The sequence below is a fragment of the Alexandromys fortis genome, unplaced genomic scaffold (genome assembly GCF_014885135.2).
Source record: "Alexandromys fortis isolate MF-2015 unplaced genomic scaffold, M_Fortis_MF-2015_v1.1 scaffold_115, whole genome shotgun sequence".
Lineage (NCBI taxonomy): Eukaryota > Metazoa > Chordata > Mammalia > Rodentia > Cricetidae > Alexandromys > Alexandromys fortis.
Window position 1 is genome coordinate 962753 of NW_026067989.1, and position 16463 is coordinate 979215.

Sequence of the window (16463 nt, forward strand, 5' to 3'; positions counted from 1 at the left end):
AATCAGAGCTCTATTTAAATCATGACCTTAAGTGGCACATGCATGCATGTTTACATTCCAGCCTGTGGAAGAGAAATCAACAGAAAATTGGTTCTCTTTTCTAGTGGTGCAAACAACAGGCACAGGTCAAGAAGTCCTCCACAGGGATGACTCTGGTTTGCCCTCTTCCCCATCTCCAGCACGGCAGCAAGGTTTCCTTAATCTGATAGTCTGTGGATCCAAAGTCTTCCCCCTAAAAGAATCTGAATACACCTGAATGAAAAAAAATCTCAATCTTGTCTCTGGTAGTTTTTGTTCTTCTAACCATGCATGTGTGTGTCTACTTTTGTGAGGGTATAGCATGTGTGTGAAGGGGGTAGACATTATGAAACGGAAATATTCTCCTCCTTATATCCTCAATGAGAAGGTGGGCGTTCGTGGTACATATTAGCCCTGTTGTTGCTACAGCTTCACGAGAAAATAAATGGAAAGAACTCAAAGATCTTGATGGGCTTCATATCCAGTTCTGATGGTCAACACTTGTCAGTTATTTTCTCAAATCCACAAACTTAGGGACATGTAGGAAGGCTGGGGGAGGTGTGTGGAAAGTGATCATTTAGCCATTGCAATGTGTGGGTTAGCATGCCTAGCCTCAACACGCGTGGAGCCGGCGATGTTTTATGCCACACTATGGGCTTTAGCATCTCTGAAAGCACAGTTTGGGATCTAGAGGATGGCAGGATACAGGCTTAGAGAAAGTCAATGGTTTGACTCAAGCGGCATCCATTGACAACCACAGCAGACCTTACAGTGGTTTCTGGGTCACTCTGCTGCTGCCCCCCCCTCCTGTTGGCATTCTCTGTCTAAATCTATTGATATTAGAAAAGAGTTTGAGCGATAATACTTCTCTAGAAGAGCAAATGTGTGCACACTTGAATGTGTATTTACATTTCAAATACCAATCAAATATTTTAGTGCATTTCCTCCACTGGCTTATGGTACCAGAGCGCATTAAAAATTTAGCATTTGCATCACAAAATTCTGTTTTCATTCTGCTGTGCTGACAGTATTATGATAAATTATATACTAAATAAACCACAGCAGACTTCAGGAGGTTGGAAAGCTCTCTCAGCAGCTAAGAGAACGTATCAATCTTGCAGAGGACCTGGGCTCCCTTCTCAGCACCCACATGGTGGTTCACAACTATCTGGCACTCTACTTTCAGGGGGTCTAGTGCCCTCTTCCTGACCTCAACAGGCAGCAGACACACACAAGGTGCACATATAAAACATGCAGGCAAGACACTCAAATATATAAAATATTTTTTTAGAAAAGACAACAGACTTCAATCGGTTATCGAGATTTTATTCAGACTGTACTTGGTTTTATAGTTTTAATTATTTAAAATGTAGGCTTACATCTTGGTCCACTTTCTGCTGCTGTAGCAAACTAGACAAAACTTTGATATCTAAAAGAATTCTTGAGCTTCCAGTTTAGGATGTTAGGAAATCTAAAAGCATAGCATTGGGATCTGGTAAGGGCTACTTGCTACATCATAACCTAATGGAGAGAATCACATGACAAGATAATAAAAGCTACCCAAGAAAAGTTTGCTTTTATGGCACTTCCACTGTCACTCAATAACTCATTAATCTATAAGTATATTAAAGCCATCATGAGGGAAGAATCTTCATGATCCAACCACATTTCAATAACTTGACCACCTCCCACCAGCACCACCAAGGGAATCCAATTTCAATAGGAGTTCAAGGGGACACTAGCCATGGTAGTAGATTAAGCACACACTGGCATTTCATCTTTGGAGTTTGTTTAGGAAATGGTTCCAGAAAAAATTAATACATAATCTAAATGGATGATAATTTCAGAGAGATTTAGCTATAATAGTCCTGCTATTTCCAAGCACCTATAACCTTTTAAGTTGACTTATTTGATGCTCTTCAGGTCTGTTTTCTAAAGGCAACTTAGATTTGTATCTCAGTTGCTGCTTTTGAAATTTTCTCCCCCATGGTAAATTTATATGATATAGTTTTCACATTTGATGCCATTTTTCTCAAACAACAGCACAGGACAGGAGGAATCATGTGGTTGTTGCTTCACTCAACAGAGACTTTGGCTCCAAATATGGATGAACTGAAAGGAAGACAAAAGGAGAGGAAGAATGGGAGGCCTCTGGGTCAGGTAACCTTGTCTTACGGTCCGATGGGCGGTGGGGCATGGAATGGTGACAAAGGAAAACATTCTTGGCAGAAATGAGCTGGTGTGTGCAGCTCCAAACTGAGGCTCCCGGACTGATCTGTCATTTCGTCAATAATCTCCCCAAAACCTGTTTCAACTCTGGAATCCTCTCTGCCACTTTCTTGATGTTTCACTTGGTTTTTCTTAAAAGGGAAGTCAACACAATTGATAATGTGGTACACTGAAGACTTACAGTCTCCTGAAAAGCATCTTGCAATGCCTGCGTACATTTGTCTGTCAATGTGGGGGGGACAGCTATGTCAGTGAAGACGGTGTGGCTTGTGTGCTAAGCATGTGTTCATGTCCACCAACCCGGTGTTTCTTGTCTAGACTGTGATTTTTGTGCTAAGAAGGGAGGGAGAGTGGAGAGGGTGTAGCTGGGTGTGGTAAGGTTTATCAATGTTACAAACTCACAGTTTTTCCTCTCTCTCCTTTCTCCTCCCTCCTTTTTCCTCTCCCTTTCCTGAGAAAATTGATCTTCGTGATTATCCAATTTATGGAAGGATTTTGAACTTTGGTGCCGAAAGGTAAACACTGGAAAATACTCCATAACTACAAAAGATTTAAGTTACTTGGAGCAATGATCTTTATTTTCATACAACAGAATCTGTCTACTTCCTCACTCACGCTAGAGCAAGAAGGGGAAGTCAGACCTCAGCAGTTTACTGGACCTGGACAACATGGCTGTCCTGCAGGCAAAGACACCTAGCAGGAATCCTGACCTAGCGCCTGGGTGGGTGACTACACCTCCTTAAACTCTCACTCTTGGTCCTGGCGCAGCTGCAAGCCCGGGGTTTGAAAAATCTGCCTCCTAACATGAGCATCACGCCTTCCCCTCTCGGCAGTCTCTGGACGCAGGTGCATCGCTGACTCCAGAAGAGCCTCTTCTATTAGCTATCACAGGTGTGGGGGGAGCAGCCCGGACTCCCGCTGGACTGCCAGATGTTTAGTTTCTGGCCTACTTGGAGCATGGGGAAAAGAACCGGGAGAAAAGCTCCTTTCCACCCCCATGAGTCACCCCTGGAAGGATGCTCTTCCCAGCCTAGGATTTGCCCAAAGTGGAGGGGGCGGGAAGGATCAAATTCGTTTTGTTATTGGGAGAAAGGGAGAGAGGTGGGAGGGGAAAGGAAGGGAGAAAGAAGTGGGTAGAGGTAAGAGAGAAGAGAAAAGAGAAGAGAAAAGAGAGGAGAGTTGTTTTGCAGCTGAAGACCAGTAGGAAGAGCAACAGGGAGCGGCCGGGGCCCCTGCTCCCCTCGGGGCTTCTGACAGCCGCACGCACCGTAATTCCTTTCCCGGAGCTGTGCAGATTTCCACAAACAATGACATCACCGGGCGCCGGCTGCTGGTGGCAGCGGGGGGATTTTCCTAGGCGCGCGGCGGCCGGGCGGAGCAAAGGCTCTCTGGGGCTGGCGGGGGCGCGGACAAGCGGCGCCCCCGGGGACCCGGGCAGCCAGCTGGGCGGGGGAGGGTTGAGGAGGGCGGGGGCGGGCTCGGGGCGGCCCGGGGCGGGGCCCACAGTTCCTCTAACCTCTATTGGCCGCTGGCGGGCGGACGTCACTCGGGCTGGCGCTCGCCTCCAGCCCTGTGGAATTGGAGCCGAGGAGGAGCTGAAAATGCAGATTTAGCATCAAGCACAGACATACACTAGCTCTTTCTCTCGGGTACACATAGCTCCGCACATTCGCACCCCTGCCAGCCAGCCCGGCTGCGCGACTTTTCAGCTTCCCTGGCAGCCAGCTGCTGGTGGACAGCGCACAGATTTGCTGCTTGTCAAGCTTCTCTTTTGCCTCTTTTGCTATAAAAAGATTTTTTTTAAAAGAAAAACAGAAACAAAAACTACATACCTATTTTTTATTTGCATCTTCCCTCCTCGTCCCCTTGCTCCACCCGCCTGCGCGCTTCTCAGCCCCACTTTTCACTCCCAAAGAAGGATGGAGGGCGGTTGTGGATCCCAGTGGAAGGCGGCCGGGCTCCTCTTCTGTGTCATGGTTTTTGCGTCTGCCGAGAGACCCGTCTTCACGAATCATTTTCTTGTGGAGTTGCATAAAGACGGAGAGGAAGAGGCTCGCCAAGTTGCAGCAGACCACGGCTTTGGAGTCCGAAAGGTAAGATATCTCCCATGCATTTCACATGTTGTTTCCAGAGGAGGGACAGCCTTGCGCAATCTCGTTGCAGATTTGCAAGTTTTCTGTCTTTTTTCATGCTATGCAGCTATTCTGCCATGGGCTCTCAAACACGACATTGCCTCCGGTGATCTTTCATGGGTTATGTAATTAAAACGCCCTTCATCTGTATTAGAAAGGTCAGCGAAATAATTTGTTGGTGTTCGACTTGGTGGGAGGAAAATAGGACCGCACCTTGCATAGGATGCTGTGCGCCCGGGCTGCTGTCCGAGGTACCAAGTTCTCCAGGCAGCCTGGGGACAGAGGGATAGAGTCCAGAGCAGCTAGGCTTGACGTCGACTGCTTTGCCAGGGAAGTCTCCCCGCCCCCACACCCCGGAGGAAGAATAGTTTCCCACCGACGTGGCTCAAAGACTGAGCGTTGCAGTTCACCCCAGTTTTCCGACCCACGCCTAGAGGACTTCCCTCTCAACGACTTTGGTCTTATCTTTTTCCCAGCGGACAAGAGCTTTCTGACTTGAAAACATGGACCGGATTCTCTGTCCAAAACCAGTGCAGAACTTCTGCGCTCTGGCCCCTGCCCACGACCTCCCACCCTCAAAGCGCACTCCTGTTTGCAGAGTTCTTAATTCGCTGCTATAGGACACCACGCCGCCAAACGAAATGGATTCTGAGGGGGATTCCCCACGGAGAAGTCGAGGTGTCCTCTCCTGATATGTGGGCAGCCAGCATGGCTTTCCCCGGAAAGCACGGGGATCCCCATTCTAAGAAGTTGTCCAAGTTGAACTGTTCGGGCACTTGGATAGGTTTTCGGGCTTCGGGTGCAGCTGGCCACCTCTGGAGAAGTTAGCCATGTTCTAGGGGGAACAGAGGAGAAAAATGAGCTTGGCGGGGTAAGGGGTATGGGTGACCCTCTTGTTCTTCCTGCGAAATATCTGTGTCCGAGATCTGGAGTGTCCTTAGGGGACCTGGCACTGCCGGGGGTGGAGCGGAAGCGGGGATGTGAGAAGTCAGAGGGAGGGGATCGGAAGGTCAAAGATGAAGCTTGGTACCCATGGACCGGGAGGACGCCAGTGGGATTTTAGACCCCATCCCCTCCCTCCTACTCTGACAAGGGAACAGGATCGAGAGAGCAGTGGGCTCTCTTGGATGGGCAGCACAGGCTGGTCTCCTCTGTCCGCACTTCAATGCCTCTCGCCGGTCTCCCAGCCGCCAGGAAAACTCCTTCAGGAGCGTAGGACTCTCCCGCCTCCACTTACAGCGCAGCAGTGCGTTCTTCACCACAGCTGGGTTTTGGCAGCGAGTTTCACAGAGGTCCTGGAGGAGGCGCGGGTCTGCGGGTGGCGCGCGGGCGGGTCTACCACACAGAGAACTAGTTGCTCCAAAAAAGTGTGGGTGAAACCGGGGAAACTAGACTCCTGCTGATGGAGCAGTCTGCTGGCCTCCCTAACTAGGACCCATGGAGGCTGTTTCTAAAAGCACCTAGTCCTAAAACAAGTGAACCCTCCCTACCTCACCCCCTCCCAAAAGAATGTTAAGATCCAGGGTCCTAGCACCCTTGGATATGAGTGATTATGGTTAGCTGATAGCTGACAGTGAGATTTTCATATGTCATAGCCCTTGCATAATTTCCTTTTTGAAAAAAAAATCTATCTTGTTATCAATTCTGTGTGCGTGCGTGTGTGCAGGCTAGCAGAGGCCAGAGGCATCAGATACCCCCCAAGCTGGAGTTACTGACGTTGTGAACTGTTCCATGTGGGTCCTGGGAACTGTATGCACCCTTAATTCTGAGTTCTCTTTCCAGCCCGCTTGGTGTTAGAAGACCCTTGCTGAGTGTTAACAGGACTTGTGGACCTGGGGTATGCTAGGGAGGGATGAGGCAGGAAGATTCCTGATACTTCAGTACCCATGCAATCCTACCTGAGGGTGCCTTCTGTGCCAGCTCCTTCTCCCAGGGAAGGTAGATCCTGTTGCAGTGGTTTCCCATCTCCTTTCCTTCCCTTTGAAAACACATCTTTAGGATCTGATACTAAAAACTTAAATGTAGGTATAGCTAAGTCTGACAATGGCTCATCTCTTCAATATTCGAATATAGTTGATATTTTCTGATGCGAATGAATAACTCAAGAATTTAATGGTTGTGATGGTGAAGTTGACATTAGGCAAAGTATAAAGATAAGCTCATTGCTTTTCAACAATTTGGATAGACTTTGAACCAAAGAACACAGGTATTTGGGGGTTGACTATGTCTTCCCATTCTTTCTTGGAGAGGACTCCACTGATTTTTTTATATTGCGATATAAAGCTGAAATTCCCATCTGTGATAAACAAGCTTTCATTTTACTGTCTCTTTCATTATCTTTCTTGATCCTCTCATACGGTACCTCCTAATCAAATTCTGAGACTTTTGCCCTGATGTATATTCAAGAACTAACCAGTGTATCACAAGTTTCCTCCACCTGGAGAAGCTTCATGGTGTAGTACCTGCCCCCAGTGAGCCCTCTTTTCCTCCTTTGGTTCCATGTGCTATTGATCCATCAAGACCTGGACCTAAATCACGACAGATGCCACAGTCATAAATAGCTTTTCCTTTCCCAAATGTCCGCAAGGCAGGGCCATCTAATACCCTCTGTCCCGTCCTCAGCGTCTCATGTAAATAAACGAAAGTGAGGAAAGTGAGGCAATTTGGTTTTCCACTGGGCAGTTAAGTATTCTGAGCTGACATCCTCTGTATTCCTGACTTCTTCACCTTACCCAGCACACTGCTGTGCTCCAGAGCCCTTAGATAAGTAATTAGCCTGGTTTATTCCTGTTTCCCAGGCACGGTTCTCTCTTGGTCTCATTGCATTGCTCTCTGCTTGTCCCAATTTTTGTCATTTGTCTTGCATTTTAAACCCCAAGACATCCTTCTCTGTGATTGCTCGAAGCTTTAGCAGCCCCCCCCCAACTTTCTCATGTTCAATGTTAGGTATGAGAGATTCTCAGTAGTTGGTTATTCATACATAGGAAGAGGAGCAATGCAGAAAGGGTAGCCTTCTGTGTTACAGGTTATCCCATCCTAACCTTGCAGAAGGAATAGAAATATCAGCATCAACATTAATTCTCAGATGAAATTAATCTAAGGTATTAAGTAACTACCTGATGTTGGCAAAAGAAATGACCCAAATACTAATCCAATTTCACTTGTCCAGAAGCTACCTCCAGGAAACCATGACTGTCAGGAACTTTGCTTTGGAGGTACCATTTTGAAAATATGAAAAAAAAAATCCTTTCTATTTCCTTCCTTTGTTATAATTGTCATTAATTTGCTGTTGATATTTGAACATGTATCATTGACTACTGTGCACATCTGTATACTTCTTCAGAAGATAAAAACTTGAATAGCCTGCCCTTTTCTACCCCTGGTGCCACAGGTTGTGCTGGGCATGAAATTCTGATAAAGGTTTTGTTTGTGATTTAATGATTTCATTGCTATATTACCATAAGCAAATATATATTTCCTCCAATAAATGGGATAAAATTCATGTCAAATTCCTTTATGCTTTATTTTGACCTGGTCCTCACCCCGGGAGATGTCCGTCTGAGATGCTATGTCTGAAAAATGAGGTAGTGACAAAGCTGACTGCAAACAATGCCTCCACATCTCAGAACACTGGGTGTTCTTGATCATTCTGAAATGGAAAATTAAAATTATTCATCAAAGTAATAACATTCTATATCAAACAGTTTCAGCCAGTGTGGGGGGTGGAAATATATTGTGCAAAATAAGGAAAGAGCCAAGTTTTTCTAAGAGTTAACATTTTAAACATTTTTGGGCATTTTTGTTTTATTGTAATGTGTTGGAGGTTTTACCCATGGAGGACTAACCCTGGCGTGCCTGCCCAGGTAACACTGCATGACCATTTTTATATGTTTAAGAATATTTTTCAATTCTAAAATCAAGCTACTAATAGTTGTGCTGGCAGGTAGTAAAAATAAATTTTGGATCATTGTACTTTATGACTATATAATTTAATTTATGAGAGAATATAATTTAATATTGCCACAAATGAGCACACTTATGATTGAGCACTGAAATCAAGAAATAATTACTATCAGAAACCCTAAGCCCTCCCCCACTGCTTCATTGGGTACATCTAAGTTTAGGCAAATATAAGCACTGGTTTGGGGGATAGCAAGTCCAGCAGGCACTCCCTACCCAGGTGGCTTCATATCTATAGACTCAACCAGAGAAGGGTAGAAATGTTTTAAAACCAAAGGGACATATGTCCTGAGAAGATGCTTCTCACCTCACTATGTTTCCCAAAACAATTCGCTTACTATTTACATAGCATTTACACTGAATTAGGTGCTGTAAGTAAGTAGAAATTATTTATAGTACTTGCAGAAGTATATGTGTTGGCTACATGCAAATATGACACAGTTTTATGTAATGGACCTAGTATTTGGGATTTAGGTAAGCACCAGGGATCCTGACACCAGCTCCCAGTAGATCCTCATAGGCAGCAGTGCTTGTGTTTGGCCAAACAAACACGTGCCTCTCTGTCAGAAATTAGTAGGATAGATTCCATAAGTCATGCATTCATTTGGGGTTAGGAAGTGGTATTGGTCTTTTTTTATTACTATGTGTCCTGATGAGTTTTTACTAGCAGTTTGACACAAACTTAAGAGTTACCTGGAAAGAATGAGTCTCAAATGAGAAAGCTGCCTAAATAAAATTGACCTTTGGCCAAGTCTGCAGGGACTTGTCTTGGTGGTTGATTGTTGTTGGAGGGTCCAGCCCATGGTGGAAGGTGCTTGCTAAGGTGTTGCTAAGTCATATAAGAAAGCTAGCTGCTTGCTGAGTGTGAGCACAGAAGCAGTGTTTCTCAGTGAGTTTTGCTTCAATTCCTGCTTGAGCATCTTCCTTAACTTCCATCAGTGATGGTCTGTGCCCTAGAATTGTTGGCAGAATTAACCATTTCTTTCCCCAAGTTGCTTTTGGTCTGCTTATCACAGCGACAGGGAGGAAGCTAGAACACTAGGTAACAAACCGCTACAATACGCATCCTGTAGAACTGCATTTATTTATTTATTTTTTTTTGGTTTTTCGAGACAGGGTTTCTCTGTGGTTTTGGAGCCTGTCCTGGAACTAGTTCTTGTAGACCAGGCTGGTCTCGCACTCACAGAGATCCGCCTGCCTCTGCATTAATCCAGGAGGTCTTATCAGAGTCCTTTGCTATGAAGTCCTCAAAAGATGAAAATCACAACACCATCCAGCAGTGTCCTCCCCCAGAATCATGACAGTGAATGAACTGCCTCCAGGTGCACCCAGATTTCAGATGTAGGCCTGGGAGCTTCCGTTCCTCATTGACTGCTGTTTAGAGCAAGGCTCAGCACCTAGAGGCCACTGTCTCTGACACACAGGCCTTCAGATGATGTAACCATTCAAATATCTTCTTTCTGCAAAGGACCTGTCTGTTTCTTAGGTCAACCTGATTGGTCAGGTCCACCAAGATAATTTCTTTTCTGATTTTTTTTTCCTGAAAAACTGATTTGGCAGCCTAACTATGTTTGATTATTGCCTCAAACACTTTGTAATTTAATCACAGAAGAGAAATCTACCTACTTTACGGTCCGACCCCACATTGTCTTATTTGAGGTAGGAGATTATAAAGGACATCCACAGTGGGAAACAGAAGTCTCAGGGTATTTCTCAGAAGTCTGCCTACTACAGACAAGCAGCCACAAAGTCTCTCAAAGCAATTATGAAATGCTATGTATCCACCAGCCATGCCTGCGGACTCCAGTTACTCCACACTCTCACCCACATTTGATATCTCACTCCTCTTTGCTCTTAGCCATTCTGGTAGAGTGTGGACATATCACCTTCCAATTATCATTGCAGTTTTGTCTGGTGAATAGCTAGAGTAAAATGTCCCCCAATACGTTGCCCTTTGGATACTCTCTTTGATTCAGCCTTTATTCAGAACTGGTCAGAGTGCTGAAAACAAGAGACTGAGTGCTCAGCCCTAAATGGGACATCTACTTTAACCCTGTCCTCATCAAGGCTCAGGGGATACAGGAAAGAGGAGGTAGGAAGAATGTTAACCCCAAATGATGGGAAGAAGCACTGTGAAAGGCTCTCACAATCGGGAACTCACAATGGCTGTAATTACTTGTTTAAGACCTAGAAAAGATCAAGCCAGCCCAAATTTCATGGTAGATGATCTCCAGATCTTTGGTTTTTATTAAGGAGCTTTTGCTCATTCCTGGGATTGAGAGAATTACTCTTTTTGAAGATGTAGCCTCTGGTTGGTTTCCTGCTTGCTAATGGATGGCCCCCCACATGCACTTATGAACAGTACTAACTGGATTTCATGGGTTATCATAAAAAACTACAAAATGACATGATGATGAGAGGGGACTTGCAGAGGACATTCAGAGAGCTGTAAGAGAAGTAGGGGTAGATATGATCATATTTCATTATATATATTTTTATTATTCTAAAACGTTTGAAAATAATTTAAAATATGTTTGCAAAAGGCTAATGTACTGTGTATGGGAACGAAGCACAGTGCTGTGTGCATAGAATTATGTGTCTTTCATTGGTAGTAGCAATGATCAGACAGTGGCCTAGTAACACCCTTTTACATAAGGCAGCAGTAATGTGCTGACTTGCAATAGATCATGGAAGTAAGAGACCCAAGCCCAATAACAGTCCATCTGTGGATTAGTAACAGTCCAAGAAATGGCCCAGATCCTGGATTTCCATGAAGTTTGTTTATCATAGACCATGGTAATCGTTTCAAAGAGCCATTCTGTCTTTCTTAGATTTTGACTTGGTTATGTTAAAGAAGAGAATAATTTCTATGAGGCTAATCCAAGCCACCAGAGATTTAGTCTCATTAAAGTCACCTGTAGGAGCAGATGAAACCTTAGTCATCAAATTCATGTTCCCCTTTTCCCTGATTTTCTGTTAATACACATTTCCCAGCCTGCATTATAGACAACTTTGACCACGTAACATTGCTAATTCGTCTCATATAAGCAGAAATAATATATTCTTGGCCCATGCCTGATGCACCAAAAGAAAAATTCCCAACAAATGATTCTTCACGTTCCTTTTCTTCTGAGACTGTATGATGTTGAGAAGAGCAATTCTGAAAGCCAACTCGTGACAGTAATATAGTCACAAAATGAAGGGAGTCCAGATTTCTGATTGCTGACCCGGGAGACTTTCCACGAGTGAGAAATAAACTGTGACGGAAGGGCACTGAGATCTGTGGGCTCATCTCTTTAGAGCAGTCAGAATTACCCAAGCTAATATGCTATCAATAAATATCCTCTTTCTATGTTGCTAGAGTCGGTCTCTACCCTTATAACTAAACCAAGACAAAACACAACAAAAATTAATCTTCCAACCTTTGAGAGCTCTTATGTTATCTCATGCTCTCAGTGAACTCCCTAAAAAAATTCATCTACTTTTTCTAGAAAAAAAACATAAAATTCTTTCAAAGCTCCATCCACCTACTGCAGCCAATAAAGCTACTCATAATAGATGCTTAATATGTACTTCTTCAGCGATGAGGCTCATGAACAGAAGATAATTTGGTCATAAACACAAAAAGAATGTGCTGGAAGAAGTGCGGTTCCAAAAACTACCCCTGTAGGATCTCTTCCTCTGTAAGGAAAAGTTCAGCCAGGAAGTAAAAGCAGTTGACAACCATCAAGTGAGCCATTGGCACACTTCTGTTTCCCTACAATTCCCAACATTGGAATTAACAGTCGTGAAATGGAGGAGATCTTTGCACAGAAAAAGTAAAGTGTGTGATTAAAGCATGAGCAAATACAGCAGGAGAGAGGGTGGTGCTTCTTAAGTGAATGATGTTGTTCAGGGGGTCCTACAGCTGTAGATCATGTTCAGCGTGCTGGTGAATGAGGCTGCAATTGAGTTTGTGATAACTTCTCAGAGAAGCCCGGCTTTACAACAAGAAAAGTAAGGTTTAAATTTTTTTCTCTTGTTTCATCTCACATTTGCACCCAGATCCATCATTTAAAGGGATTAAAAAAAAACCCTTCACTTGCACATTTTCATTTTTATTGCAAACTAAATAATGTGATAGTCAAGAACGGGAGTTATATTTGACTTTCTTTTTGAAGTGTATTGATTATAAATCCTGATCATTGGTTTACAAAATCACAAATGGCTAAGGAGTCAAGAAAACACAATTGAGCTAATGCTGCTACCCTGTTGTGTATGAGCAGGTGAAACTAATATAAAAAAAAATACACTGACTTAGCAGATTGTTTTTGTCCCAAAATTAATTTGACTACAACATTTGGGGGAATGTGATGTGTTTAGATCTTCTGGTGAGTGTAGCCCAGTAAAGCGAGCCCTTACATTGTGTGTGAAATGATGCCTCAAACTCTGGCACAGAGTGAAACGGAACTCAGGGCTTCACAAGATATTGATGGTAAGTTGGCAGGGACAAGAAGAAAAGGCAATATCCAGGCTTCTCTGCATTTATCACTTTGAAGTTGACATTAAGCTCCATAAACATCCATTTATTTTGGTAATTTTAATTATCTTTAAAAATGCCAACTAGAAGAAATCCAATAAGAAGCATTTAAAGCATTCTCTCAGGTATTGTTATTCAGAGGTGACCATTACCAATCATGCCAATGCAGGTATCTGTGTACGAGTCCGTAGAGAGGAAAAAGAGATGAGCACTTATTGAAGGGCAATCACATTGTACATACTGTCTTTCAGTTTTAAGTCATCTGATTTAATCATTATAGACTATAGCAAAAGAGGAAACTAAAATGATTATGCTCAAATAAATTTGCTATATAAAGCATATTTTCAAATAAATTTCCATGAATTTAAGAAAAAATACTGCATATAAGATTTATAAGTTTGTTATTACATATTGAAAGGAGAATATGTAAATATCTATTTAGTTACATGCTTAATTATTTAATTAATATTTCAATTTGTAATGAGTATCGACTCAGTGATTTGCAAAATGGGAAAATTAGGATCCTAGGACCTCGCCTTGCCTTACTGCTTCTACTGATCAGTGTTTGTTAGGTATGTCATTTCAGTATCATGTCATATACAATTCTTTCTATTCTACATAAAACCATAATGCATGGTATTTCTTACACTCATTCCATCTGAGATTCACTTCTAATTCCACTACAAATCATTTTTCCAGACTTCTTCAAGCCCAAGCTATTCATTCACATTAAAATTTTCAGTTTCATTAAAAAAAAAAAAAACAAAGAAGGCAGAATACACACAAAAGGAAATTGGACTCAATTTGAGATTGAAGGATCAAAGGCAGGAAAGGGACAGTGAAGTTCTATTTGTTAAGCAGTTGACAACCATCAAGTGAGCCATTGGCATACTTCTATTTTCCTACAGTTCCCAATTTAGGGATTAATAGTAGCAAGATGAAGGAGGTCTTTACACACATGCACCAAAAGTCTGTGGTTAAAGCATGATGAAATGTAGCTGCAGAAAGGAACATGGGAATGGTATTGCCATGGTTTGGATATGTAATGTCCCCACACACTTGTGTTTTGAGCACCTGGTCCCTAGGTGGTGACACGGTTTTGAGAGACGGTGAAACCCTTGGGGCATGGTGCCAGCTAGTGGACATGGACCACTGGGTGGACCTTAGAGGATTTTTAACCCATTCTAGTTTCTCTTCCCTGATTTACTATGACGTGAAGAGGAGCTGCCTCATGTTGCTACCATGGCAGACAGAAACTCCCTGGTGCCAGTGAGCTGTGTTTCCTGAAATGGTGAGCCAAAACGAACCCTTCCTCCCCTAGGCTGCTTCTGTCACATACTTTAACACAGTGACAAGAAAGGTAACCAATACAAACATCCACTTAGGAGCTGTCATTATTTCAAAGGACAGGAAATCAAAGGCAACTTTTAGAGTATGGGAAAAGAGGATGGGGCTTGAAGGGAGACAAAATTTTTCACACTGCTGATGGGAATTGGAGAGACCTGGGGAAGACATGATGATTTGTGGGCGGTGCTGGGATGCGATGGATAACTCTGGAGAAAGACATACAATTGACGTCATAGATTTGTTTTCTACAGAAAGTCAGATTGAGTGTGGAGAAGTAAATACTGACACTGGCGATGACTAGACTTCTCTGATGTGCAGGGACCTCACTGTTGTCCTGTCTGTAGAGGTATTTATATGACAGTTTCACGTATACACTAATTGATGGCTGGTAGTTTCTCTGACCTGGGACTGGCATATTCTCTGAGTAGAATGTAAAGAAGAAGAGTTTGATATGCACTAAACTGTCAGGCCCACGGGACTCTGAGCAGCAGCCTTCGTAAGGAAGGTCAGCTGTGAATGGTCAAACGAATGGGGTTGCCAGCTGCCAGTGGTTCCTTCCGTAAGTACAGTGCTGAAGGGAGGGAGGAAGTGGTTGGGTGTGATTGGGATGACTCTTCTGAACAAGGATGTCTAAACACTCGTCACACCACTGGCAGATTGCTACTCCACCAAAATATTGTGACATTCCTCACTAATTGAGTCTGTATTATTCTAGCTGGTTTATCCAGAGTCATTTACATTTTCACAAATAATAACTGCAATTATAGGATTGCAGCCTATCGGGAAAGGAAGAGACTTTTAGAAAAGTATTGGCTTTGCCCTTCATTTTACACATGAGAAAAAAGGAGATTAAATATGCTATTTACATGAGAAAAAAGGAGATTAAATATGCTATTTATGCTGTTTTATTTGTTATTTGCTGCTTTCTTTGCAGCGGTTTTTCATTTGTTTGTTTTTGTTTGAATGTTTTGTTTTGTTTCCTTTGTTGCGTTTTTTTGTTTTGCTTTACTTTTAACCTAAGAGTTCTCTATATAATCCAGGGTAGCTAACTCACTATGTACCTCAGAGTGGCCACAAACTCATGGTAACCCTCCTGCCTTGGCCTTCTAAAATTCCAGGCATTAGCTACCATACCTAGTGCATAGTTGTGTAGTTGAGTACTTGTCTGGTGGTTTGGATGTTTGAATATTTAGTCCCCCATGGAACTCTTTGGGAAGGATTAGGAGGGGTGTCCTTATGGAGGAAATATGTCACTTGGAAGGGCATACTTTGAAGTTTCAAGGCTTTCACCATTCCCAGTGTTCTCTCATCTCCTGCTTATGGATCCAGATGTAAACTCACAGCTGTTCTTGCTACCATGCCTTTACTCCACCATCACGGACTCTAATCCTCTGAAGCTGTAAGCCCAATTAAACGCTTTCTTTTCTAAGTTACTTTGGTCATGGTGTTTCATTACAGCGGCAAGAAAGTAACTTGGAGCACTTTAAGTCAACCTTGAGTCCTTCTGCTTATCAGCTGTGCTTTGGAACACCTGAGCAAGACTTTCAGGATGAAGGAGACTGCCAACTAGACCAAGTGACATTCCTGTGGGTATCTGTCCTTAAAGGCTACTAGTCACTTCGATTCATTGAGTTGATCATATCAGTTCACTTCAGACCCTCCAGTCTGCTTTGTTGTGCAGTTTTACTCCCGAAGTGTTTATGAACTCTAGCTTTCTAGACAAAACTGCTCAGAGATTCAGGAATTCTTGCAACAGCCTATTGGATTTACCTTTGATGAAATACAGCCCAGGAATCTGTGACTTGGTTATTAATTAAGAACTTAGTGATCATTTGAAGTCACACTTTGTGGTGAGAAGAAGGATGGGATGAAGAGGAAGGACAGGAGGAAGAGGAAGAATGGCATGAGGAGTAAGGATAAGAGGAAGAGGAAGGATGTCATGAAGAGGATGGATAGGTGCCAGCAGAGAGGTACTTTGGATGGTTACATCTTCAGGGAGCTTTGGCATGACTCCTAATTTGAAGCCAGCAGTGGAAGCTATAAATACATCACCCCAGACAGTTAACTGGAAAAAAGGAAAGAATCATTGAATGATTGTGGAAGTTTTGAATCAGTTAGCAACGAAGTAAACAAGGGCCATAGTCACACCAGGAGAGGGTAGAATATTCAGTTCATGTGGTAAGTGTGTACTGAGCACATTCAATAAGCAGGGATGATGTAGGCCATGGAAACATAGACTTTGAGATAAAAAAAAAAAC

General features: G+C 43.2%; 1 protein-coding gene across 1 annotated transcript in view; it reads left to right on the forward strand.

The window, feature by feature from the left end:
• Positions 1–3873: 3873 nt before the first annotated feature.
• Pcsk2 (proprotein convertase subtilisin/kexin type 2) overlaps positions 3874–16463 on the forward strand; it is a 210155-nt gene continuing 197565 nt past the window's right edge. Inside the window, exon 1 of the mRNA XM_050159601.1 lies at positions 3874–4340. Within this exon, the coding sequence (XP_050015558.1) occupies positions 4167–4340 (174 nt within the window). The 5' untranslated portion in view covers positions 3874–4166. The remainder of the gene's footprint in view (positions 4341–16463) is intronic.